This window comes from Onychomys torridus, chromosome 11 (assembly GCF_903995425.1).
Source record: "Onychomys torridus chromosome 11, mOncTor1.1, whole genome shotgun sequence".
NCBI lineage: Eukaryota > Metazoa > Chordata > Mammalia > Rodentia > Cricetidae > Onychomys > Onychomys torridus.
Window position 1 is genome coordinate 54,580,722 of NC_050453.1, and position 25,510 is coordinate 54,606,231.

The 25,510-nt window shown below is 44.8% G+C and overlaps 1 protein-coding gene across 7 annotated transcripts; it reads left to right on the top strand.

The window, feature by feature from the left end:
• The first annotated feature begins 1,027 nt into the window (after positions 1 to 1,027).
• Positions 1,028 to 25,055, top strand: Lhx9 (LIM homeobox 9). Of its 7 annotated transcripts, none has more exons than XM_036202319.1 (8): positions 1,028 to 1,243; positions 2,139 to 2,239; positions 2,466 to 2,540; positions 7,914 to 8,032; positions 9,879 to 10,081; positions 11,204 to 11,559; positions 17,370 to 17,572; positions 18,619 to 18,903. In XM_036202319.1, the coding sequence occupies exons 3-8, from the start codon at positions 2,513 to 2,515 to the stop codon at positions 18,874 to 18,876; spliced, it is 1,167 nt and encodes a 388-aa protein (XP_036058212.1). In that variant the 5' UTR covers positions 1,028 to 1,243; positions 2,139 to 2,239; positions 2,466 to 2,512; the 3' UTR covers positions 18,877 to 18,903. The 7 variants fall into 7 exon arrangements, with proteins under 7 accessions (XP_036058212.1, XP_036058216.1, XP_036058213.1 ...); XM_036202323.1 differs by lacking the exon at positions 18,619 to 18,903 and adding an exon at positions 21,517 to 25,055 and having other exon boundaries at positions 1,032 to 1,243; XM_036202320.1 differs by lacking the exon at positions 1,028 to 1,243 and adding an exon at positions 1,578 to 1,956.
• Positions 25,056 to 25,510: the final 455 nt, after the last annotated feature.

A 25,510-nucleotide genomic window follows, 5' to 3' on the forward strand; every position in this document is an offset into this window, starting at 1 on the left:
AATTGGTGGGCCTTTGATTCTTCTCCAGACAAGATTAGTGGAGGAGGCTCCCTACCTACCTGATGTATGACACTTGCTATGTTGCTGTCCTTGGCTGTTAGAAGTCGCAGGGTCCCAGGTCAGCCCCAAAGGAACCTTGCTCTCCGCTCACCACCTTTGGTCAGCCACTTCATCTTCTCTACCTTCCAGTGATGGCTAAAGCTTGCGAGCTGACATCTGTCAACTGTGGAGAATTTAAAGCTCTGTGTTACCTTTTCACTATCCTACATCCTACAATAGTTAAGATGTGTTTCCATATTCCAAAATGATTCTCCTTGGGGGGATCTCTCTCTCTCTCTCTCTCTCTCTCTCTCTCTCTCTCTCTCTCTCTCTCCTCTCCTCTCCTCTCCTCTCCTCTCCTCTCCTCTCCCCTCCCCTCCCCTCTCCCCTCTCTCCTCCCCCCTCTCTCTCACACACATAACATACCAAGTATATATAATATCCTTATCAAACACCTGAAACGGGTGCCCGAAGAAATTAAAAGGCGCTGCATAGGACAGAACACCCAAGTGTTTCTAGTGCTCCTTCACTTATAAGTATAAAGCTGGACCCAAGAGTCTTGTCCCCACCAAGAGGGTACACTAGAAAAAATAAGCTGAATAGGCTGGAGCGGGTTCGGTTAACGGGGTGGGACTGATTGTTTGATTGGCCCGAGGGACTAGTACACCAAGTCTAGTGTTCCCGTGGAACACGGGGTACAGTCAGTCCCTAGGGCACCCTGCGGTGTAGGGTGCAGAGTGAGCACGCGGAGGAGGGGGAGCTTGAATACACCATTCCTGAGCCGTTCCTTAAAGCCCCCAAACTGTGGAGAGATTGTGGGACCGGTTGGCTTCCATCCCCGCACAAGTCCGTAGTTTTCGCTGGTGGCTTCCAGGCACACAAATGCCTTCAGCCCATCCAGCCCTTGGCCCATGCCAAGTCAAGGAACCGCTAAGACCGCCCGGGCTTTGCGGGAGCAGACGGGTGGGGGAGGACGGCGCCGGCGCTGACCGGCGTTCCGGAGCTGCCAATCTCTCTGCTCACACCTCCTTCCCCACTGGCGCGGGAGCCTAGGCTAATCCCCCGCCTCCCCATCTCCGACTGCGAGGGGCGCCCTGGGTGGGGAGTGGGGTAAATAATTGGCAGAGGTCCGGCTTCCGATTCTCCTCTACCAGCGGCTGGAAGGGAACCCCGGGCAACGCAGTCCTAGCGGAACCTAGACCAGGTAACATTGTCCCCGCCGGTCCCGGGTCCCACAGCATCCCTGCGATAGCCTTTTTTGAATGCCCGAGTTTGAGTGCAGATTTCCTTCTAGAAGGTGAATCTCAGCCGTCGCTCTTTAGTAAGGACTCAAAAGGGACAGGTGTCTTGGGCCCCCTCGCAGACCAGTCACAAAGGCGGCCCTCCAGCGCGGAACGCTCTCCAACTTGCTCCAACCCGCTTTCCAATGCGGAGCTTAGGAGCCTCGATGCTGAGCGAAGGGTAGGAAGAAGGCGGGGACCGTGTGTGAGCAATCAATAGCTTAGCCCAGTTTCCCCAGGAGCTACCATCCATTCACCGTCTATGCAGCAGGCACCAGCTGGCGGCAGCATCTTTTTGGTACCAGCTTCAGCAAGGCAAAGGCAGGCTGGGGGTCTGGGAGCCCAGGGTGCACTGCGGGGCTCCAGCCCTCCCTCCCTCTCCCCCCCCCCCCCCCCCCCCCGGCTGCGCCCAAGTCTCGGGATGCTCGTGGCTTTATGAGGTTCCCTTGCCGCCAAGTCTTCCATTAACACCTCCTCGGATTATTGAGAGGCTGGCAGGGCTGAGCGTGGCCTCAGAAAGGGTGTTGGGGCACTGGCCGGAGGCTGAGCCCTCTGCCATCCCCCACCCCCGCCTTTTCCGATTTGAGAAAGCATAAACAGAAAATAAAAGACAGGTGGAGGAGGCTGAAGGTCAGAGGTGAGAGATTCAGGTCAATACTGGGGAGAGAAGGGAGGAGAAAAGGGAAAAAGGGAAGAAAGGAGAGAGGGAGGGAGGAAAAGAGGAAGGGAGGAGAGAGAGAGAGAGAGAGAGAGAGAGAGATTGAGAGAGAGAGATTATGTGATTATGTTCATTCACTGGCTTATTTATTTGATTAACAGAGTACGACCGGGACTGGCCCGCACCCCTGACCACCACCTCTGGCCACCACCTCTCCAAGAACCAAGTTCTTGAGAGGAACATCTGACACCGGGACATCAAGGTAACACATCCCATTAGGTTCCGCGTTGTGGGGAGTGCTTTTCTATCGCTGGAGTGGGTGGGGGGACGGCTCCGAGCTCTGGAGCTCTGGAAAGGAAGCTCAGCTTGGTCGGGTCCGAATCCCAGCAGAGAAGAGGCTGAGACCGGCCCCACCTAGGGGAGGAGGTTCTTGGGGGAGCCCGGGGAGTAATGTCTAGCTGACACACCAGGTTTTCTTCTTCTGCCAGTACAACCGCAGTTAACCGCGATCGACTACCCTCCTCTCGCAGTAAGGATGCTGAACGGCACCACTTTAGAGGCAGGTGAGTTCTTGCCAGGTTCCCCTGTTTTTTCCTTGCCACTGTTTTCTTGGGCCAGCTTGTGTTCCAGAGGGAGGGAGGGAGAGGGAGAGGAAGAGGGAGAGGGAGAGGGAGAGGGAGAGGGAGAGGGAGAGGGAGAGAGAGAGAGAGAGAGAGAGAGAGAGAGAGAGAGAGAGAGAGAGAGAGAAAATGAGTATACCTTCATTGAGTGGAAGGATCGTAATTGTCTTAAAATTCAGCTTTGCTTTGGAGACTGGAAAACATTTTGGCTCAGGACTTCCCGGAACCCGCCCCCTCCGCCCATCCCCTGGCCGGGCGCGCTTTGGCTCTTGCCTTTTCTTTCCTTGAATGCCTTTGACTTTCTTGGAGTCTAGGGTCAGGGCTCTGGGCAGAGGTCAGAGGGTCTTGGGCCTGGAAAAGCATAGGCACGAGGGACTCGCGACCCTCGGCGGAGCTGCAGGGGCTTCACCTTGCTGGAAGCAAGTACCTTGTAAGGCTCGAATAGCAACTGGCTTTATTCACATCTCGTTGTTGTTCATCCCCAACCCATTGCGCGCTGCCTAGCATTTATTGTTTGTTGTGGGGGCTCTGAGGGCCACCGGCAGAGCCAGCTTCAGGTAAAGGGGCTTCAAGTTTCAGAAGCTCGATATTCTAGACGAGGTGGCAGCCCTGTTGTGGGGGAGGGGGAGCAAGATTCAAGAACACGGGTTTGAAGATAGCAAGCGGTTGACGTGGGTTTTTGAGGCCGCAGGTGTTCGAGCACTCCCAGGGTGTAGACTTGCCCGGCCCTGACCCGGCCTAGACGTCCGTCCCTGAGAGCAGCAGGCAAGGGTGCGGTGCGGCAGCTGGGCTGCGGCTAAGAGCAGCATCTCCCAGGCCTCCTGGCCCCTGCCACGCGCTGCAACGCTGAAGGCTCACTTGCATTTGTCCTGAGGCAAACTTTACTGCTAAGACTGAATCAGAGGTGCTCTGAAGCAGAAGCAGACTGGACCCGCCAGTATCGTTTTGGGGAAGGTTTGCGCACAGAAAAATCTGTCTGGGCTGTTCAGAAAAAGGTTTGGGGAGCCTGGCCATCCAAGGCCGGATGGCGCCACCAAGGAAGGCAGGGCTCCTAGCTCCATAACATCTCTGACTTCTCTTGGCTGTTGAGATACACCCTCCCCCTAAACACCACACACACACACACACACACACACACACACACACACACACCCCAAAATCTAGACAACATCTCCATAGCTTTTGCCTTTTCCAAACAAGAGTATTCTGAGAATCTGAAGGAATGGCCTAACGTCAAGCGTCAAACTTGTGAGCATTAGATTATGGTCACCAAAATCCAGGTCTAAAGAGACCTTGAGTCTCTTAAAGCGAAATGATGAGCCATTTGCTGGATTATTTTCTGTTCTCCAGCCTAAAGCTATGCAGCTATTTGAGCAATCCAGGATATCTCCACTTTCCCCCTTCTAGCCTCTGAGGAGTTAAGACTAAGCCAGAGACCTTTTCCCAGGTGAGATGCCAGAGCCTAGACAATGGCCCTTCAGTCTCGCTGCCGTCATGGAAATGATGTAACTGGCACTCTAAATCTAAAATCTTCTGTCTCATTAGAATCCAGAGTCCCACGGAGAGCCATAGACCAGAAAATAACACATTAGATTGCCTATGCTGGGGGATGGGGGTGGGCAGCAGTGCCAGGCCAGGGTTCTGCCCCGATATCTCTAGCACTACTTTGGACTTAAAAAGAAGACTCCAGATCCTACTGGGAGTGTTGGCAAGAGAGCCTCCACACCATGCACCTATCCCATTAATGGAGGTAAAGTCTTAGTCTCTGGGCTTGATCTTGCTACTGCTCTAACTTTCATGGAACATGTGCCAACCATCCAGCCTGGAGATGGGAGGAAGAGAAACATTTCCTGGGTAAAAGGAGTGTTTCCACCTGGCAAAGTTGCCAGGATGCGTTCCCTATTTCAGTCACTTACAGCCCTAGACAAAAGGTTGGCACACTCCTGTGACGCATCTAAGTCCTAAGCTATTTTTCATCCCTCTGCTCCTTCAGGGCTTCTTTTAGAGGGACTCTGAGAGGAGGGTAGGCTGGACCTATGGGGAGCTATTTCCTCCACACTAACTGGGACCTCCCAAACTCCAGCAGACCCTGCCCCGTTCCCACCTTTCCAAAGACTTCCTGCATTCTCAGAGCAAGAAAAAAAAAAAAATTCTTGGCAGTTCACGTCTTTGTGGAAGTGGCCAATCCCCATGGGCACTGGAACCTATAACCTGCACTTTATAAGAAAGAGCAGTCCTAGCTCCGTTTCAGCTAGGGTGCTGAGGGCAGGACATGTACTCTGCCTGGCTTGCCCTTACAGATGCTTCAAAGATATGTTCAGAGGAAGTGGATGGGATGAAGGGGCGAATGAACGCAGGCTGACAAGACATAATTGCCCAGCTTCCTTAGGGACTCTCCCCAAAGCTATGCTTTTTCGAAGAGGTGTTTTTAAACTTTCCTTTCACGAAGTCCTGTTTGTTTTTGTTTGTTTGTTTGTTTTGTTTGTTTTTCATGTTCTTGCTGAAGAGTTCAGGACCAAAATCCAATAGCCAAAGCCAATTCCAAACACCCCTGTTTGAAAGTGAGGAAGGATGTAGGGGGAAACTAAGCAAAGTGGACCACAGTCTAGTATTCACTTGGTGCTTCGAGCCTCCTTGGGTTAATTGAGTAGTTCTTTGGGTATCCGCCCCCCTTTCTCCTCCTCCTTGGGGCCCCCGGAGTCAGTTTAACTGCTGACTTGTACGAAGGCAATCTGCCCCTTTGTAAGAGGACCTGCTGTCTCCGAAAGGGCCCCTGCCCCCAGTCCCTCCTTGGGGCCCTTCGTGTGTGCACGTGGGTTTGAAGAGCTCATTGATTTCCATCCAAAGGGGCTAATTACATTACTTACAGTAAATAGCCGTCCTGCTGTCAGGTAGGGCTGCCAAAATGGGGGGGGGGGGTGTTTCTCCAGCTTAGTTTTCTAAGCTTGATTGCCTTCATTTTTTTGTGTGAAATTGTGTTTTATGAGCTGTATTCTGGTACCCAGAGGACCTTAAAAGCGTCCAGTCTGCAAATAACATTATTTTGACCCTGAGGGGGGAAAGAAAGGATGGGGAAACAGTGGAGGCTTGAGTTTCATGGAAGAGGCGACCCCAGGAGCCTCGGAAGGCGAAGGCTTTTCCTCTGGGACAGGAAGTTAGACTGCTCCACCAGTGTGGTTTCCTCCTTCTCTGCATTCCTTCCTCCTTCCTTCCTCTTTCCCTTCCTTCTCTCTTTCCCTCCTTCCTAAGTCGTCCTCTTATCCTGTATTCTTCCCTTTCTTCTCTTCCTGCGATAAGATAACCCTTTCCCCCAGTTTCTTCCCAACCTTCCCTCCAGATTGGGCTAAAGCTCCACGTGGAAGCGCCAGAGTGGAGGGAGGCGGGCCTGCGGCGGGGCCGCTGCTCTGGGTGTCTAGACTGAAACCCCAATGATCTCGGGCAAGGCAAGGCGGCAGAGAGGTGGGGAAACAGAGGCTGGCGGCCGGGAAGACAGGGGTGAGAGCGGCTAGGCTTTCTTCTCTTTCAGATTAAGTTCCCGTCGCTGGCCCCCTGCTCCGCGATCCTAGGGGTTTTCTGGCCGATTCAGGGAATCTACAATATCAGAATATTGTGGACACTTTTTAATGGGACCAGAGGGAGGGGAAGGGCCGCGCTAGCAAGAACAGAGGGCGACAGAACAATACCATCTCTTGTGAAGAGCAGTCTGCCATCCTGCTTGTTAGTTCTCACCTCCCAGCCTCCACCCTGAGCCCCTTTTACAGCCACCGCAGTGTGCCGAACGCCAGCGGCCAATGCCTCGTCCTATCCGGATCGGGCGCCCAGCTCCCCGGAGCCCCCACGCAAGTTGACGCATTTTAAACGGGACACTAGACTCTCCGCTAGTTTGCCTTCGATCTAGAATTGTGTAAAAGAGTCAGTCCTCCGTGGTCAAGGTTCTGTTGACTATCTAGGTCTACAAAACCATGCCCTGGCCTCTACACTCAAAAATTCCAGACTGTATATGTATCTTCCCCCCCCCCCCTTCTCCCAAAGTAATGCCCGGAAAAGTAGGTTCTCCACGCCCCTTTTCACTTAGGAGGACGCCTCGGAGCCTGGTGGTGCCTCCTGGCCTCGGAGAGGTGAGGCGAGTAGGTAGCAACAGTCAGAAGAGTGCTTTAAAAAGTAGTTGGGAAAGAAGGGGTGAAGAGGAAAGGGGCAGGCGTTACAGGCACGATTTCTGTGCCGTGCCCATAAGACTGCGCGTTTGATACCTTCCTGGTGACAGCCTTGTGAACTGGGTGGTGGTGGTGGGAGGGGGATGGGATTAAAAAAGTCGGCCGAGGAGAAGGAAACTTAAAGTTTGCAGCTCATCTTCTGTGTAGCCTGGGCTGTGGTCTGATGAACCGGGATCAAATGAGCCTCCTGCTCCGTCCAGGACTTGGACAATAAGGGCTCCTTTACCCTTTTTAAAAACATGACTGTTGAGAACTCTTGGAAGGGTGTGTGTGTGAGTGTGTGTGTGTGTGTGTGTGTGTGTGTGTGTGCAGGCGCGCCTGTGGCGGGTGGGGGTAAGGGCCCCCTCCTTCTGCCTCCCCCTGCAGTCCCCCACCCCTTTGAAATGTTTGTCCCTGCTTGCCCATCACCAGGGGGTTGAGAGGAGTATGACAGGTCTTTGTTGTCTGAATAAAAATCCGTGGCAGCTCCAGGGAGAGGACTCCTCCTACTAAATTATCAAAAATGGGCTGGCTTTAGTCTCTTAACAAATTGGACACAGCTCCTCCAGCAGGAGCAGTCCCCAACCCAACCTACAGGCGCTGGGAACTTGCAGCCAGCCGGGGACGCTGGATATAGCACTTCGTTTTCTTTCTTTGTGTTCAAAACTATTTTTCTTTCTTCCTCGGATTTTGTTTTCCTCCCCCCGCCACCCCCCACTCCAAACCCCGCGGCAGTTGTTTTTCATTAGTAATTCGAGCTCTCGCTGCAGTAAGATTCTCTGCTTTCCACTCCGTCCGCGTTTGTTTGTTTTCTGCACATCTCCTTCTGGGAAGCGCCAGACCTCCTTTTTTCCCTCCTTCCCCGTCGCTTTTTAATTTATTTTATTTTTTTTGACCAGGGTCTTTCCCCTCTTCAACAGATCTATTTCCACTCTGTCCGTTGGTCGTTTTCTTCTTTTCTCTCTTGCCCCTGTCCCCACGCGTCTCTACGCTCCTTCACCGCGCAGCCCCGTGCGGGTCCTCTTGGCTTCTGCACGCGGATGAACTGAGAGCCCTAGGCGCGTGTTTATGGAAATAGTGGGGTGCCGAGCCGAAAACAATTCGTGTCCTTTCCGCCCCCCAGCCATGCTCTTCCACGGGATCTCCGGAGGCCACATCCAAGGCATCATGGAGGAGATGGAGCGCAGATCCAAGACCGAGGCCCGTCTGGCCAAAGGCACCCAGCTCAACGGCCGCGACGCGGTAAGGACCGGCCCCCGTGCGGCGCTGGAGAAACTGCGAAGTCTCCGGCCTGCGCAGGTTGGGGATGGCGGGTCCCGGGGACATCTTCCTGGGGACGCTCGCTAGGTTTTCTCGAGAGGTCTGCTTGCTAGGCAAGGGTCCCTTTCGGAATCGAGGTGTCTGGGATGCTGCGGTTCTGAGTTCGCACGTCTTTGTAGCGGCTGATCGCGCGAGCGCGCAGGGCAGCGGGCCTTGGAAGGAGTGGGCTTGGCCCTTGCCAGCACCAAACTCCCGTCTCTGGTGCCTCGGCCGGCCGCAAGGCCCGATCCGCCGCCTCCAGGGCAAGCCTTTGGTGCAGGCAGGTACTAGGGGACCGTTTGCCGGCACGGCGTCCGGGACAGGCTGAAGCCCTGGGAATCCAGTCTCTCTGGGACGGAAGACCAGACCTTCCGAGTAGACCCAGACGCACTGGTCGGTTTCCAATCCTTCGAACGCTCGGAACTCAACACCCGAATCTAGAGATTGTTAGGGCCTCTGGCATGCCGGTTCAGCTACCCTGGTCACAAAACTGTATTTCTCTTATGGGGAGGATGTCTTGTGTAGCGGGAAATCGAATAAAAATGAGAAGGAGCGGCCCCCTAGTCTAAAAGCACGAACACGAACTCTGCAAACCCAAGAGAAGCCATCAGCTACGGCTGCCGGTTACTATTCGTAAGAGCAGTTATGTCTTCGTGAAATTAATAGTAATCTAAGCATTTCCCCTTTCCACTTATGGACTGGAAGGAGAAAACTACAGAAATCTGCAGAAATGATTCCTGACGAACAGTACTGTGTAAACCTTTCTTGTCACGGCGGGGACTGTAGCTCAACCTGACCCGAGATGGTTCTAGCCACTTAGCGAGGTTTTAGGTCTCCTTAAATAACCCACTATCGCCCTTGTAACCATTAATTCAGTGAGAACCCATTATCTGAGTAAAAGGCGAAATCTAACTTTCCCGTGTCACCAAGTTGTAGTAGGGGAAGCCCGGATTGTTTCTGCTAGTCTGAGGGAAGGATCCAGCCAGTAACTTCTTTTCATCTTTCGCGGCTATTTTATTTTAAAATAATAATAATAATAAAAACAGCAACCAAATTCGACTGGGATCCTCAGAGTGAGTTTTACCGACTTAGCTACCCTTAGTTGGGACCTAGGTGGAAAGCTTTATTTGGGAATCACATTTTCAAGAGAAAGATCTGTGTTGTTTATGCTAGCTGGAGAAAAGAGCGAGTGTACAGACAAGACTGGATGGGGGTCCTTCCTTCGGGACCGACACTTCACTTCCTTATGGGAACAGGGCGACGGCCTTGAACTTACAGAACAGCAACATCTGCTAAGCATGTCCGAATCATAACAATGCCGGCCAAATTACTCCGCCTATAAAATTCAGAAAAATAGAATTATAGTCTTGTTGGTGTAAAAAAAAAAATTCGTGTACTTCAGAATTCTTTCTACTTCTCAACCACGGCTCTGTTGTTTTATTTTGTGTATTGTTTGAAAGTCACAATTTTTTAGCCTTAGCTGTTCTAATTCTGGGACACTTACCAAACCATTCTCTAGGCTCTAAATGTCCGGGTGCTAGGGTCACCGGGCCAGGAAGACGCTGGTCCAGGCAAACCCCGAAGAAAGGGAGCTAACTGGTCGTTGAAAAGGGAGAGATTGGGAATGTTTCCCCTACTCTTGCTTTTGTGTGCAGTGGTCCCTGGTATGATGCGCTCCTGTGCTGGGGAGCGGGGGTGGGGGGACTTGTTCTGCCAAAGGCATCCCGGGTTGGGCGGCAGCGCCCCTCGCCTCGCCTCCCATCAGCCTTGACTTCTGCTTGCTTCGCAGGGCATGCCTCCGCTCAGCCCGGAGAAGCCCGCTCTGTGCGCCGGCTGCGGGGGCAAGATCTCCGACAGGTATTATCTACTGGCGGTGGACAAGCAGTGGCACCTGAGGTGCCTGAAATGCTGTGAATGTAAGCTGGCCCTGGAGTCTGAGCTCACCTGCTTTGCCAAGGACGGTAGCATTTACTGTAAGGAGGATTACTACAGGTACTCCCATCCCCGCCCCCCTTCACACACTCCTCCGACCCAATACACCTGGTTGGAGGCCCCTGCGGGAATCCGGGGGTCTCCTGTTTCGTTTTGTTTGTTTGTTTTGTTCCTTTGTGTGTTTGTTTTTGTTTTGTTCTGCCCGTCCAGGGTACAGTTATTTCTGAGATGTGTGTGTGTGTGTGGGGGATTCTTTACCTATGCCTTAAAGCTGTGTGTGCACGCCATGGGTGAGGATGGGCGAGAAGGATCCCAGGCAACAGAGAGAGAGAGAGAGAGAGAGAGAGAGAGAGAGAGAGAGAGAGAGAGAGAGAGAGAGCTTTATGAAGGTTCCTAGCTCTTCCTAGCTACACAACTTGGCTGAGAAATCTAGGAGAAGAGCAAATGGACAGGTCTCAGGCGAAAAAGACTTTTGTTCTGTGGGTCCCTCTTAATGTGAATTGGTCAACTTCCCTACTATTGGCCAGGGCAGCAGCAACCAAGTGGATGACAATGATCCTGTCCATGGCTATGAAAAAGTCACACAGGCTACTGCTTCCCCAAATGGCTAGCCAGAACCAGATTGAAGAAAACAAAAACCAACAAAACAAAACAAACAAAAACCAAGCAAACAACAACAATAAAACCAGCAGTTGGGAAAGATTTGAGCAAGTGGAAGCGACCTAGCTGCCCTCTGAGCAGAAGAAGAAAGGGCACGGAAAGTATAGCCTTTCTTCTGCAGAATCCCGTTTTTCTGGGATAGCCAGGCGCACTCATATATCCAAGAGTGGCACTATTCCGTTGTCGGTAAAACCAGGCTTCTCTCTTGGCGTTGTAACTTAATATTCTTTCAATAACGCTTCGGAGTTCAGAGTTTTGCTTTTTTTTTTTTTTAATTTTATTTTAAATACGTCGAAGCTACTAAGTTCCTAGTTCTTCTGACTTTCACGTAAGGATGCTTTTGTTCTGGTTCACCAGAACCAGCACAGGTCACTGGGCAAATAAAGCTGATATCTAAAATGGCCCTCGGCCAGCACTCCCAAGTCAAGTTTTGGGCCCCTGCAGACTAAGCCCTGGCGCCGTAAGTGGGAGATGGGTCCTTCTTGCACCAGCTGGCACCCTGACTCTCCTGTTTGCTTTCAGAAGGTTCTCTGTGCAGAGATGTGCCCGCTGCCACCTTGGCATTTCCGCCTCTGAGATGGTCATGCGCGCCCGAGACTCTGTCTATCACCTGAGCTGCTTTACCTGCTCCACTTGCAACAAGACCTTGACCACAGGCGACCATTTCGGTATGAAGGACAGCCTGGTGTACTGCCGCGCACACTTCGAGACCCTCTTGCAAGGGGAGTATGCACCTCAACTGAGCTACACCGAGCTGGCAGCCAAGAGCGGAGGCTTGGCTTTGCCTTACTTCAATGGCACTGGTACCGTGCAGAAGGGGCGGCCCCGGAAGCGGAAGAGCCCAGCTCTGGGAGTGGATATCGTGAATTACAACTCAGGTGGGCCCCCTAACCTTACCCACCCCGACATTCAGATCTCACACTGCTGGAGGATTTGGCAGAGCCGGTTCTGCTGAGACCCCTTGGCCAAGACAAGTGCTTGGCTAACATGACCCTGCTTCCATCACAACCCTCTCTCAGTCTGGGGAAGAGAAAAGAGAAAGAAGTGAAGGAGATGGAAGGGGAGAGAGGATGGGTTATTGGTTATTGAGCTTGTGGAGAAAAAAAATTTATAACCATGGGGCTGAAGTGACTTTCCCCAAACAGGCAAAGCCAAATCCTTGTTGCCCATTAGTTAATGAGCCCATTAGTTTCTGGCTCTCAGTTGGAGCAAAACAGCCCCAGGGCAATTCCTTTGTTGGAGCCAAATTATAGATCCTGGAGGAGGTTTTCCTAAATAGTTAATGGGGGAAAAGAAAGACTTCAGAGCCCCTGCTCCACTCTGTCTGGAGGGGCAGAGGCTGTGGTCACTAGCCCAAAGTTAATCAGCAACATGGCTGGCAAGGGTATTGAAAAACTGAAGCTCTGATTTTGGCAAAGAGCAGCTGTAGGGTGGGTCTCACTGCACAGCTGAGACAGCTGTTCCTCTAGAGGGTCAGAGTATTCACCCAGCCTCCTCACTCCCTGCTTGAGAGATCATCAGGTCTTCTAGACCTCAGACAACCAGAGGAATCCCCTGGTCAAGTCCACCGGGGGTGGCTCAGTGCTATCTCAGGCTGCTCGTCTGCCCTCTGCCAGCCTTCTCTCAATTCAACACAAAGTGCAGGCAACAGCCCCCAAAGACTTCCTTGCTTTGGAGGATATACCTTTCATTTATCAATCTGCTTCACACCCACGCACCAGTTTCTTATTGTTGCTATCCTGTCCCCACCTCCCATCCTCGAGGGTCAGGTTGTTGGCAGACCCAGAAGACAGGAGCTCTAAGAGTAAGCACGGAGGATGATAAAGAGGTTCCAGAATGCCCAGTCTGATTTTGGGGAGCCCAAAGAACTGGACTGCTCTGATTTCCTATGCCCTGACCTAAACTGATTTGGGCACTCAGCACACAGGGAACCTGGAGTACTGGAAGAGAGACGAACTAGCTAAGTGTGAGCATCCAGTATTTACCATCTTCCAGTTCAGTGTCTGGTATGGCGTATGACTTGTAGCTCGATGATAGTGGAACAGTATCTTAGTTAAATGATCTGCCCTAGGTCATAGATGCGGTGAACATCTGAACTGAGAATCCTGCTGGTACTCCATCTTTTTTTTTTCAGGTGGTCCTGGGAGCAGGAGCACTTCCCAAGCGCAATGCTGGGCTGTTTCCTGGGATTGTGTCCCAAATTTAGAAGAATCTGTTCTAGGCACAGAGAGATGGCGTCTCAGAGAGAAAAGGGACACACAGCACAAGGAGAACACATCTGTCTTTACCGAATTCACATCTGGGCAGAGGCTGGGCCAAGGGAAAAGGGCCAACACAGAGGCTAAGGGCGGGTCTGTGTCAGGCGGCAAGTGGAGCTCAGTGGTTAGCCAGGGGCATTAGCGGCTTTGCCTGGGTGCACCCTGCCGGGGAGAGGGGCATGCTAAGCTGGGACAGGGCTTTGCTTAGGGTCCAATGGCCCCGTACACACTTCATCTTCTTTGATGCATGGTCCTCAAGGCAAGACAGGCAGAACACTAATTGTTCTTTATTAATAGAAGATGACATTGGAATTTCCAGCCACTCACCAAGACCCAACTGTCCTACTGAGAGAGGAGAGGAGGAGAGAGGAGAGAGGAGGGGAATGGGTGAGGGGAGGAAAGGGGACCCAGAATGGGAGGAAGAGGGAGGGAAACCAGATTTTATAACTAATGGGAGAAAGAATGATGCCGGCACCCCATGCAATCCAGAAGGGTGGGGATTTCTAGTTAAACGGGGAGCAAGCTTGGCTGTTTGCTTGTTTTATTTAATCTAATTAGCTAAATTAGGTTTTGCCGTGGATCTTTATGTTAGGTGGATCTGAGAAGCTTTCAGAAATAGAGAATCTAGCTTCTCTTCATTTTTATTTTTCTGAAGACAAAGAGAGAAGGAAAAAAGCTGTCTAGATTCATGTTTGTTCCTTAGGGTTGCTCAGTCTCTGACTACACTGTCCTGTTCCTGGACAGCAGAAAAGTGGCCCAGGCTGCCCAGTTCACTGCAGCTTCTTAAAGCTCACACCCTTTCCAGGATGTCTCCAGAGACACAAGCAAATAGTACACATTTCTTTAAGAGTAGGTGAAGATTGCCTGGAGGAATTGGTCTAAAGTAATCTAAGCAAAATCACCCTCATTAAAAAAAAATGTATATGATTCTAATGTCGGATGGGGTAGGGGTGGGGCAGGTGGGTCAGCAAGTTTAAAACATATTAAAATATAGAACATACAAGTCACCTACATTTTAAGCTCATTGGTTTTTAACATTCTTTAGGTTTTCTATTGCCATTTCTGCTGAAAGGTAAAGCTTTATGAAGAACAGCATTAATGGGATCCAAATAAATTCATACAAGTTTTTAAAAACATGTACGCCAAAACATGGTCATGATCCAAACACTGTCAGAGAACCTGTGAAACTTGACGGAGATCAGTTAGTACTTACCAGAGGCTCAGTTCCTTTCAATGCAATTCCTAGATTGGTTTCTACTTCTTTGTACATATTCATCAAATTACTCAGGCTGGTATCTTTGGAAAAGGCATAGGTAATTTATCTGAAGTTGGAGTGAAATAAAGTCCTTCAGAGGAGAGGATTCAGCTTATGGTAGACAGGTCCTGTTTGGATAATTGACCATTGACTAAGAAACTGGGTTTTTGCTATTTCTCACTCCCCAACTTGAGGTTCTTTCCTGTAAATGTGCAAGATTCCTCATTGTTAAATTAGCCTGGCACTGACCCCTAGTGGTCTCCCAGGAATTAGTTAAATCTCAGAAGGTTCGAACCCTTCAGAACAGAAATGCCTTTTGGATAGGTGACCATCTCACAAGTAATCGAATGTGAAAACACTTAGCTCTTCTCGTTCAGTAGCCACAGATGCGTAGTTTCAGGTGGAGATTTGAAGCAATTTAAAGAGAGCTATTTGTTCTTATAATTTAGGGGGAAACATCCCTAAGGCTTAGAAATGGGGGGACACAATCATTTCCAAATTTGCATAAAGCTTTTGCCACTAAACACAAATAATTTAGGGTAAGCTGACATACAGTGGCAGAAACGGATTTCTCTATCAAGCTGAAGAATGTAGGTGTGAACACCGCCACGTGGAAATTGTTCGTTGTAAGAAAGACATGATGTCTATGTTCTTCCTCACTAACTTGTTATGTGGCAGCAGACCGTTGCACTGAATTTACAGTGAGCAAAACCAAACACAGAGTACATATTTAGAAAAGCATTTTCCTCAAATCTTATTTTATCTATTTTTCCTTAGATTCCTTTCAAATGATGAATAGCTGGATAGCTAAGTTGGGAATCATATTCATTTCTAGGAAATGTTATCCTGGGAGAGGCAGAAATAAGTAAGTGCGTTATTTAAACATCAAGTTGAGGCTTTTGTCACAATTGATGTGTTGCGCAGGGAAAGTTGCTCACATGGGCTAGGCATGCTATCTTATTTGAGGAAGCCTCCAATGACTGGAATGTGCCTCTTTGAGCATTTCACTGAGGTGTATTTGTAATCTGGCTGTGAAATATGGCTCAGTTTACTGGAGATAACATAGTTTTATAGTCACAAGATGCTGTTTCATCCATTTCAGGATCTGAGAGTGCAATTCTGTAGACTATTTGAAGTTGACATATCCCCCCTGGGATGAAATAGGGTAAAATGTAAACTATATCCTCTCTGTTGTCAGTGGGTATATGCTTCCATTCTATCAGGCCTAAGAAGCTTGAGATCAAAGTTTGGCAGTATATCTGACTTGGACATCATCTCAAATTGATTTGACTTTGTATTAACATGCACTGATAATTTTCCTGGTGAACAAAGGGCTTGAAGAGCATACTTGGTTAAGTTCATGGCCTTGTTTTTGACTTAGGGAATCCAAGGGAGACTATGATACAGTCTTTCCCCAGAGAACTCACAGACACCTGCTCTTTTGTATGACTGCTCCTGTAGCTTTCTGCCTTTTTTGTCTTAGGACACACAAAAGTTTGTGGTTCTTCATTTTATTATATTTGGGATAATTTCTCATTAAATGAGTTTTATTTGCAGTAGATTTCCTGATTGATGATGATAGAACTGCATATATACTGATTTCTGAGCACTTATATGCATATACACATACTGATTTGCTAGAAAAAAAAATCTGAAATTCTAACCAGAGCCTGCCAGGCAGCTAACATTTTAAAAAGGAGGAGAGGGCTAACTTCTTTAAAGATGTAAGCTTTTCCTTCAGAATGACACCATCAGGTTGATTTTTAAATAATGTATTGAAGCATAGGATGGTCAGATGTGAAAATGCATCAGATGAATAGATGAAATAAAGGTTTAAAGAACCAAAGACATCTCTGTCCTTGAATTGCAGAGTTGGGTAAGTCAGTAAATCTTTAGTAGAATGTTTACATCTTGTAGTCACATGTCTTGTGCAGAACTAGGAACCGGCTTTAAATATGATGAACTTTTCCATCCCAAGGATGAGGACTTTTTCCACTGGTTTTAAAGACTGACTTACTTTGCCCTTGGGTTCTAAGGAGGGTTTTGCAAGAGCAGAGAAGATGCTGCCCTCTTACTGGCAGCCAGTCAGGGGCACAGCTCATACCTGACTCACAAATCCACAACACAGGTCACCAAGCAGGGTAGAAACCATCAGGATGTCTCAACAGGGAGCTGTGGGAGTGCTTCAGGCGTGAGTGAATGAGAAGGCTACGATCATTTTCTTTCAGAAATATTTATTAGAATAACTCCAAGGGAAAGCGTTTTCTTCTTAGCATAGCTCAAGCTAACCAGTTTTAGCTGAAACTCTTCAAATACAATGCTCTTAAGATTCTCTAAGACATTCAAAAACATGTCATTTTCTCATGTCTCCTCATTTTTTTTCAACCACATTCTTTTTCCCAGTTGAGAAAGCTCCACAAATATAAGAAAATGCCTTAGATTATTCCTTAGTTTCCTGTGTGTATACATGTACTGTACTGTTAGATAACTTGAAACTTGAGATCTGAAATATATATTTGCCCCATTCGTCATGATAAAGAACAGTGCCTTGACACAGTACATGGCAATCCAGAAACGGGCAAAATGTAAACACACACACACACACACACACACACACAAACAAACAAAAAACAACCCTCCCCAAACCCATGTGAATGTGGACACCTGGGTGCAGATCCACATAAACCATCAGAAAATGATTTCTTCTTCTTCTTCTTCTTCTTCTTCTTCTTCTTCTTCTTCTTCTTCTTCTTCTTCTTCTTCTTCCTCCTCCTCCTCCTCCTCCTCCTCCTCCTCCTCCTCCTCCTCTTCCTTCTCCTCCTCTTCCTCCTCATGTTCCTCTTCTTCCTCCTCTTCCTTCTTCCTCTTCATCTTCCACTTCTTCCTCTTCCTCTTCCTCTTTTGAGGTTGCTCTTACTCCCTACATTTCCTGGAGCATCAGCAGAAAGAAAAGGTTTTATCTTATATTTTCTATCATGTGAACCAGCTGTATCCAAATAGCCTAGGTTAGCTGATTGTAGCCACTGTCTTCTTGTCTAGCTATCACCCACCACTGGTTGACAGCCTTTTGCTTTATGATGATAGCATAGCAAACACCCTACATCATTTAAGCCAATGGAGAAGTTTCCACTGAACTGGTTTTTTTTGTTGTTGTTGTTCACTGTTGCTGCAACAGGTTGTAATGAGAATGAGGCAGACCACTTGGACCGGGACCAGCAGCCTTATCCACCTTCACAGAAGACCAAACGCATGCGAACTTCCTTCAAGCACCACCAGCTCCGGACCATGAAATCCTACTTTGCCATCAACCACAACCCAGATGCCAAGGACCTCAAGCAGCTTGCTCAAAAAACAGGCCTGACCAAAAGAGTTTTGCAGGTAAGACACGTTCATCGTTGGCTTTGTGTATATCTTCTCCCTTGCCCTTGACAGTGACTAGTTCTCTCCCTAATCACCTGGATATGGATATTTCCTATTCTGCTTCCTAGTAGTGCCCCCCACAAGTTATCTTCCTACAGGGGCTTCCTGGAGGGTACTCAAGGAGGCGTCCAGGACTCACATTCTCCCTACAGATGGAGAGATGGGCTCTAAAGCTTCATTGCTGTGTAAATGGCATTGACTTTAAACAAATGTTGCCTATAGAGATGTCCACTCACACTGAGTTTAGAGTACTAGCTTCTAAGGCTCTGCTGTCCCATGCCTACAAACTCTTGGCAGCTTACTCAATGTTATGATCTTCGAAATTCAGGTGACCCACCCCCAGCTCTTGAACAGTCCAAGGTAAGGTTAGTATCACAGCAAGCAGTTGGAGCAATAATTTTTTTTTCCACTTTACCAAGCCGTTATTAAAAATCCAGAGTTATTCTGGGTGTTGAATTGCTTCCCCAGATTTATAGTAAGAATTATAAAATGATACAAGGTTGCCGAGAGTGACCTGTGATCTCCCCCTCAGTGACCCTTAGCAGACATTTTCTGTTCTCTGGCTGGGAAGAGTATCACTGTCTGTATAGAGCATTTCTTAGGCGTCAGACTAGCAAACAGCTTAAACTCTGGTGGTGTTCCCTCACGTGAGTAGTTCCTCCTTTGAGACACCTTTAGTGACCCCATTTTTTCCCTATTCTTTTGAGGGATGGTATATTTCCCCCTAGTCTCCATGTCTTTGTTTTCGTGGTTTCTCTGCTCCAGTTATTCCCAAGTGGCACATTTAAATGCAGGAATATGTACAGTTAAGAGAGAATAACTCTATTCTATTACCCGAATTAGTCTATTTGGAAAGAAGTAGAAAAAGTCTACTTTCCAAGAAAAATGACATTTAATAGGAGAAATAGAGGAAAGAAAAGGGAAAACAAAAGAGAAAAAAGGAAGAGAGAGAAAAGAACTTAAAAAAAAAATCGATAAAGAAATCAATTGGGATTGGTTTGCAGGTTTGGTTCCAAAACGCACGAGCCAAATTCAGAAGGAACCTTTTGCGGCAGGAGAATGGGGGTGTTGATAAAGCTGACGGCACGTCGCTTCCGGCCCCGCCCTCAGCAGACAGCGGCGCTCACACTCCACCTGGCACAGCGACCACTTTAACAGACCTGACCAATCCCACTGTCACTGTAGTGACGTCTGTGACCTCTAACATGGACAGCCACGAATCCCGGAGCCCCTCACAAACTACCTTAACGAACCTTTTCTAACATTGGTTTTTTTTTTTTTTTAAAGGATTCTTCCTCTTTTTATTATTATTCTAATATTATTATTTTATTATTTACGAGACTTTTTTTTTCCTTCTCCTAACCCACAAGATATTTGGGGAATAAAGTAGCAGCTTGGTGTGTAGCATTTACACCACTTGGCTATGAGTTTACAGTATTGTCGCTTTTCAGTGAACGTATTTTGTCTACAATGTGTATTTGATCTTTCTTTAATCAGGTTTTTTTTTTTTTTTTTCAGTTGGTAAGGGGAGATTTTGAATCATTCTATTAAGTGCCTCTTAAAATTGTATGTTACTTATTTCCAGAATCTCAAAGGGGGAAAAAAAAAGGATGGTATTATGATGGGCAAATCATATTCCTGTTTCTGTGATGAAGTTATTAAGGAACCAGGCAATTAGTTGCTTTTTAAAATATCACAATTAAAAATTTTCATGTTAAAAAATTTAAAAACAAATGTATTATTACTGCTATTTTTAACCTGAACTATTAATTCAAGTGAGGGATATAATTAAACAAAAGTATTAACATCAATTTTAAACAGTAATGATTAACTGGGTGGGAAGTCGAACTCAGGATTGTAAACTTTTTCTGTTGTTAGGACTGTATACTCCCCCCACCCTTTTTACTGTTTTTCAAAATTAAAAAAAAACTTAAACTTCTTGTGTATCCATGGAAATTACACTTAAAATCTGAAATTCTGTATTTTTAACCTCCTACATTAAAAAAGAGAAAAGAAAACTTTTTAAAGCCAGTCTCTGAAACTATTCTATTAAGCTTTTCTCCCTAGAGAAATGGAAATAAGCAAAATACAATTTTTTAAGAAGTAAAAAATTGGCATAATTTAATTAATAATTAATTGGCTTCAGCTGTACCATGATATTGTATCTGGCATTCTACATAACGTCTTTTTTTTTTTTTTTAAAGCAACTTAGTAAACTAATACTAACAATGATAATTTTTTGGTTTTTCTTTCTTTTATTTTGGCACGGGTTGATTTATGTATAAAAATCTTTTTAATATCACAGATGTGAAGTTATGAGTCTTAAAGTAGATAAACTCAGAAGCCTTGTGGATGCTGATCTGAATATATTTTCTAGTTTACAGCAGCATTTTTTTCCTTTTAATTTAAGGTGTGAAATCTTAATGGTCTGGGCAGTGGTGAATGTTCATCTTCTGCTTCTGTTGTAGTTAAAAAAAAAAAAAAACAACCAACTAGATTGTGGATTTCCTAAAATAATAAAGAAGAAGTCAAGATCTATGTCTTGCTTTAGTGGATTGTTAAGAATGACTTTGCACATACTGTCCACTTTTTTGCACCCCTTAAATCTCCTCTGGTGGTCGAAGTGGCTATTTAATAGATTTTAAAGGTGCCCTTCTGGCTGTATAAATGTGTGGTTACATATCGACAGTTCACTGCCCACATTAAAGTGCATTATTGTAACTTTTGCTCAGGGTCTTTAGAAAATTAGCACAGAAAGTAGCTTATTTTTTAAAAAAAGATGATGGAAGAGAAGCTAACACTGTAACAGAAGAAGAGTGTGATCGCCATTATATATTTAGCAAGTGTGGTCATCTTCTATGGAGCTTAAATCTTGACTTTTCGTATTTCTCTTACATTTTGGGCATTTACCACTCACCAGACCAAACAACCTTGTTAAGGCTGAGATCTTTATTAACACACTTTTACAGGTAAAAATATCGATACTTAGAAATTTTGTTCTTTGACAGAACAATATATGGTACTACAGACCTACTTTATTAAGTAGACTAATTATAACTCAGTTCTCCTATGTGCCTTATGCTATAACTTGGAAATAAGTTTGTGAAAAATCAGGATATATGTGTCGTTTGTTAAATTAACTGTTTTGAGCCCTTTTGACGCCTCACTAGTTTTGTACTGTTTTACCTCTCATTTCTGAAACTCTTTTTATGGTGTATCCTGTTAGAGGGGACAAACATGTCATAGAAAGCAGTTGTGCACTCTTCCAAATATAGTTGATACATTCAATAATCTTATATATTGAGCTTCGTGTTTATAGTACAGTAAGTGGTCTAGCAAAATTGTCCATGTTCCTTTGTTTATTGATAAATGCATTGTATAGAAACTATTCCCCCTAAATATTTATGGACCAAACAATTGTGATATATCCTATTAAATTTGTGTGAATAAACCATTTTGAATCTAAGGAGTTTTATTTCCCATCAGGTTTACCCAAGTTTTACTTGTATTAGTATGCTTCCACTACCTATGTGTAAAAGAATAGACCTAGCGGCGCAATTAAAAAATTCAAACAGACAAATAGTTCCCAGGTTTCCAAACTTGTGACTCACGTTAAATACACACACCATTGTATATAAAATGTGATTCAATCTTGAATTACCCTTAAATATTCTTGTTTATAATAAAGGTAATGCCCCACTGATTTGGCTCAATTCAATTTTTAAAATAAAAATAACTTAGCAGATCCATAGGTGCATGAAAAGAAGCCTTAGAGATGATTAAGATTTAACATCAGGTTTATTGAGCACAAGTGGATATTTGTAAATCTAAATAGCAATTGCAGACCCCTAAAAGCCAAGTTGCTCTGTAGTTAATAAATTGTCACTATGATTTTTTTTCAGGGAGAACAAATCTTGGGGCATTACAGCCAAACATCCCGACGTTTGAAAATTCCCTAAAGTATTAAAAGAAGGGGAAAAGTTTGATCGGAAATCCACTGCAGTGAAGACAAAGACACTATTAGGTTATGATAATCATACATTTAAAAGTTTATTGAACCAAAAGAGAGAGAGAGAGAGAGAGAGAGAGAGAGAGAGAGAGAGAGAGAGAGACTTAAGTGTCATTTATTGAATGTTAACAAAACTTCTGTTCTTTATGATGTCTGACACAGATGAAGGCTAAACCTCATGTGGTTTAATAAAAGAGCGAGATAAACCACGTAGAAAACCAGAGCAACCTGGCAGTAATACGCCCACCCCACATTTGGAGAAAATTATTATTAAAACAATTGCACACATTTGTCAAGCACAAGAACTGTAAAATAAAGTCCAAAAACCTCCATCTCATCTGCTTGCTAATGTGTATCAGTCCTCTCTCTTAATGTTATTTTCCAATTGTAAATTCAAAGAGTAACTTTTACTCATTCACGAGAATATAGGGATCCACCTCAGTGATTTTAGCATTATTGTCTGTCCTTCCTTTCTAAACAGAAGGCTCTGCATGCACTTTTGCATCTTATCACCTCTAGTGTACATCTCTGTAATGCTGACTTTGCTGTTTCCTGTATGATAAATAGCTTTCATTAATAAACATTTTATTTGATGCAAACATAGTTAACTTTATGTTAAGCACACATTGTTGAAATTAATTTTGAACACTGTCTTAAAGAGTCAGGACAGTACACTTGCAGCCTGTTATGCCCAAGTGGGGGAATATAGACTAGAGAGTTAGGTGAAATTATTTTCTTTGATTTTAACTTTTATGGCTTATTTTCATTTATTGTATTTCGTTGACATAGGGATGAAAATAAAGTAGTAAGCCCAAATTACAGAATAAATTACTATGTAAAATTTCAGCAACCTTTTTTAGATTATAGGGTGACATTTATAGATTCTCTGTGAGTTTACATGTTCACTATGCAATGAGCAAATTTATTGAAGTAAATGAGTATATTCTGAACTCTGACATTTGTTCTTTGTGTAGTTCAGGTTGCACAAGTTATCAGAAACAAAGGATCAATGGGAAAGAAGAACAAATATTTAGGAATGAGCTTTCTTTTCATCGTTAAAGGGAATACTTGAAGAAAGAATTTTGTAAAGCTACTCTTACTTAGCTCTATATCCAAAGCACATGTTAAACAAATTAGCATATAGAATACTTTCCAGAAAAAATTTCCTTATGAAATTTTTATTATGTACAAATAAACCCTATGTAAAAGACGTAAGTTTTACAAGTGATAGACATACAAAAAAAATCTCAGTTATATTTATTCTCAGAACTTTGGATGCTTTCTCAAACACTTTCATTTCCTGAATGCTAAATCAGAAAAAACAATGATTAAAAGACAGATATCAACTTAGCTAACAGTGCACCCAGAATGCACCTCGGCAAGTGAACTGCTTTGAGTGATCATGGAACATGTTGGTTTTGTCAGTCACTTGGATGTTTATGCCTCATTGAAATCTCATCCATAGTGCTGGCAATCTGAATGGATTTTCCAACACATTTTCAGCCAGTGTGCTGAAATCTTGGTCCTGCAGGCTCTGCCTTCTTTCCCTGTTCTGTCACCTAGGGCAGTTTCATTTTGAAATATTTTGGAAGTTCGCCTGGTTTTGCAGACTTTTAACTATTTGTCTGGTATGTGAAATGCGGGAAGAGACCAAAGAGAGAGAGAACTTAGCTGAAATTAGACATCTGAAAAAAATAATACAAATTTGAAACAGGCATGTTTCTTTCTTTCTTTCTTTTTTTTTTTTTTAAGAAAAGGAAAAGAACACTAATTATGTGAGTGGGAAGTGAAAAAAATCATGTGATGCAGGCTTGGAAGGTCTAACACACTTTCCTATGATGTATGACAGTCTTCTGTCTGGACAACTGCACATTTATTGTTGGGCATAGATTAGAAGACTGAGGACATTTTAGACTGGTACAGGGCACCAAATTTTAGAGCTTCTACCTCCCCAAATACCTAGATGAATCTAATTTCTGGCAAATTGATCCTAGGAACACAAAATCTTACCGACAATATCTGTGAACTTTGGTTGAATACCATTGTAATACTGACTTACATAGTAGGTAGGCTTTTGATACTTCAAATAGAGTAAAATTTCATAACACAGAAACCAAAGCACACAGCTCTTAAAGCTTAGTGATTTTCATTACCTAAAATGCCAGTAGCTTTACTTAGAAGAATCCCAGTTGAATTTACTGTACGGTTTTCAGAGTGAAAGCCTCTTTTATTAGCCACATAGAAGATAGCATCATTTTCTATTGCAGTATGCCTGCAGAGAACACTGTGGTGTGAGGCATCTGAAATGGGAAGTGCTGGGGCAAAAACATGGCAGTCTATCATTTTAGGCTTATAAGGACATTCAAGAGATAATGCTGTTGTTGTAAAAATATGAAATTTTGAGTAGAGTTTTGGTATTTCACTTTCACTGTTGTTACTAGCACAGTGGTCTCACTAACAGGAAGATTATGAACTGTGAAGGAGATTCAACATCTTTTATACTTTATGGTCACTGGCCGTCAGGGGACAATAAGAACACTGGGGCTTAGTCTAGATTAAATAAATAATGTTGCATCTTCTTTGAAACTTTTCATATAGAGAAGGTCTGAATTGGCCTGTGGGTGAATCTATTTTCTATTTCTAGTAATGAGAAGTCAGTTCTGAAGACTGAAATGAAAAATCACAAAACAATAACCCTCTGGTGTACAGTTCTTTGCTTTACAGACAATGTCAAAAAATTGGAACTTAGTCTCTTTAGACTTTGCTACTGATTTGTGTCTTTTTGGCTCATACCTATTTTGTCATTGTAATATTTTTCAAATTAATATGATTTCCTTTGTTTTCAAAATAAAATCCCAAGTTAAAATATTCTTTTTACTACCTTCTGGGAACATTCCTATTGCTTTTTTCTGGATTTCACAGAAAAAAAAAAAAACAAAAAAAAAAAACAAAAAGTTTAGAACTGTGCATGATGCTCAAGGAACTTCCTGAATAGGATGTAAGCAGTAATGTGATTGCCAGGATTAATTTCCTTGTTAACTATGTTTCGAAATAAATGTTTCTATCACACACTATCCCGGCTTGCTACATTCCTCTGTGAACAGTAATAATAATAATAAAAAGTAACCACCCCAAACATATATCCCATTGGCAAGTTTCTCTTCTCTTGGATTTTTACTTCTCTGCGTTACATTTTATCTTGTGTTGAAATGACAAAAACAGGCAAGGAGAAAGATCCAGGCATCAGCTGTGGCTAGAAAGTTCTGTTGTCTGTTTCTGTGTCCCTTCAGGTCACTTGTTAGAAACGTCAAGAATGTTTCTTTCCTTTGGACTTTTTCTGTTTACATCATGCATGATCTCATAGATTACTCTGAAGAGTACCTGGATACCTTTTATGGTTATTTGAAAATAAAATTTGCTACAAATAAGACACTCTGGTCTCTGTTGCTTCATATCATGCATGAATGTATTAATTTTTTTATACTTTCACATAGAAACAGAAAATGTTAACATTTGAGGACATTTAAATTGTTGTTTATGGCAAATATGTAAAAATGAAGATTGCCTTTATCATTTTCATTTTCTTCTTCTCCTTTTCCAAAGGAGCAAAAATTATGATAAGCTGTTAGCGTTCACTCTGATATTCAAGGTTTTTGAGAGCCTGTACCACTTAACATTAGATTTGTTACTCAGTCAACCTTAATTCTATAGAATGAATGCCCTTTATGAAGTCTGATTTTGAAAAGCACAAAGGTATTTCAGGATTTCAAACAGCTCTTTGAATTCTGAAAGCAAGAATAATTCCTTAAGAGAAAAGTTGTGAGAAATTATTTAAATGTAATATTCATAGCATTTTACCCAAGTGAACTGGAAACTGTAGACCATTT

Excerpts from the sequence above, each read along its gene's own strand:
- Lhx9 (XM_036202317.1), top strand. The coding sequence starts at position 7,859 with ATGGAAATAGTGGGGTGCCGAGCCGAAAACAATTCGTGTCCTTTCCGC. Across the intron at positions 10,082-11,203 it reads TGTAAGGAGGATTACTACAG|AAGGTTCTCTGTGCAGAGAT; the intron begins GTACTCCCATCC and ends GTTTGCTTTCAG. Across the intron at positions 17,573-18,618 it reads TGACCAAAAGAGTTTTGCAG|GTTTGGTTCCAAAACGCACG; the intron begins GTAAGACACGTT and ends ATTGGTTTGCAG.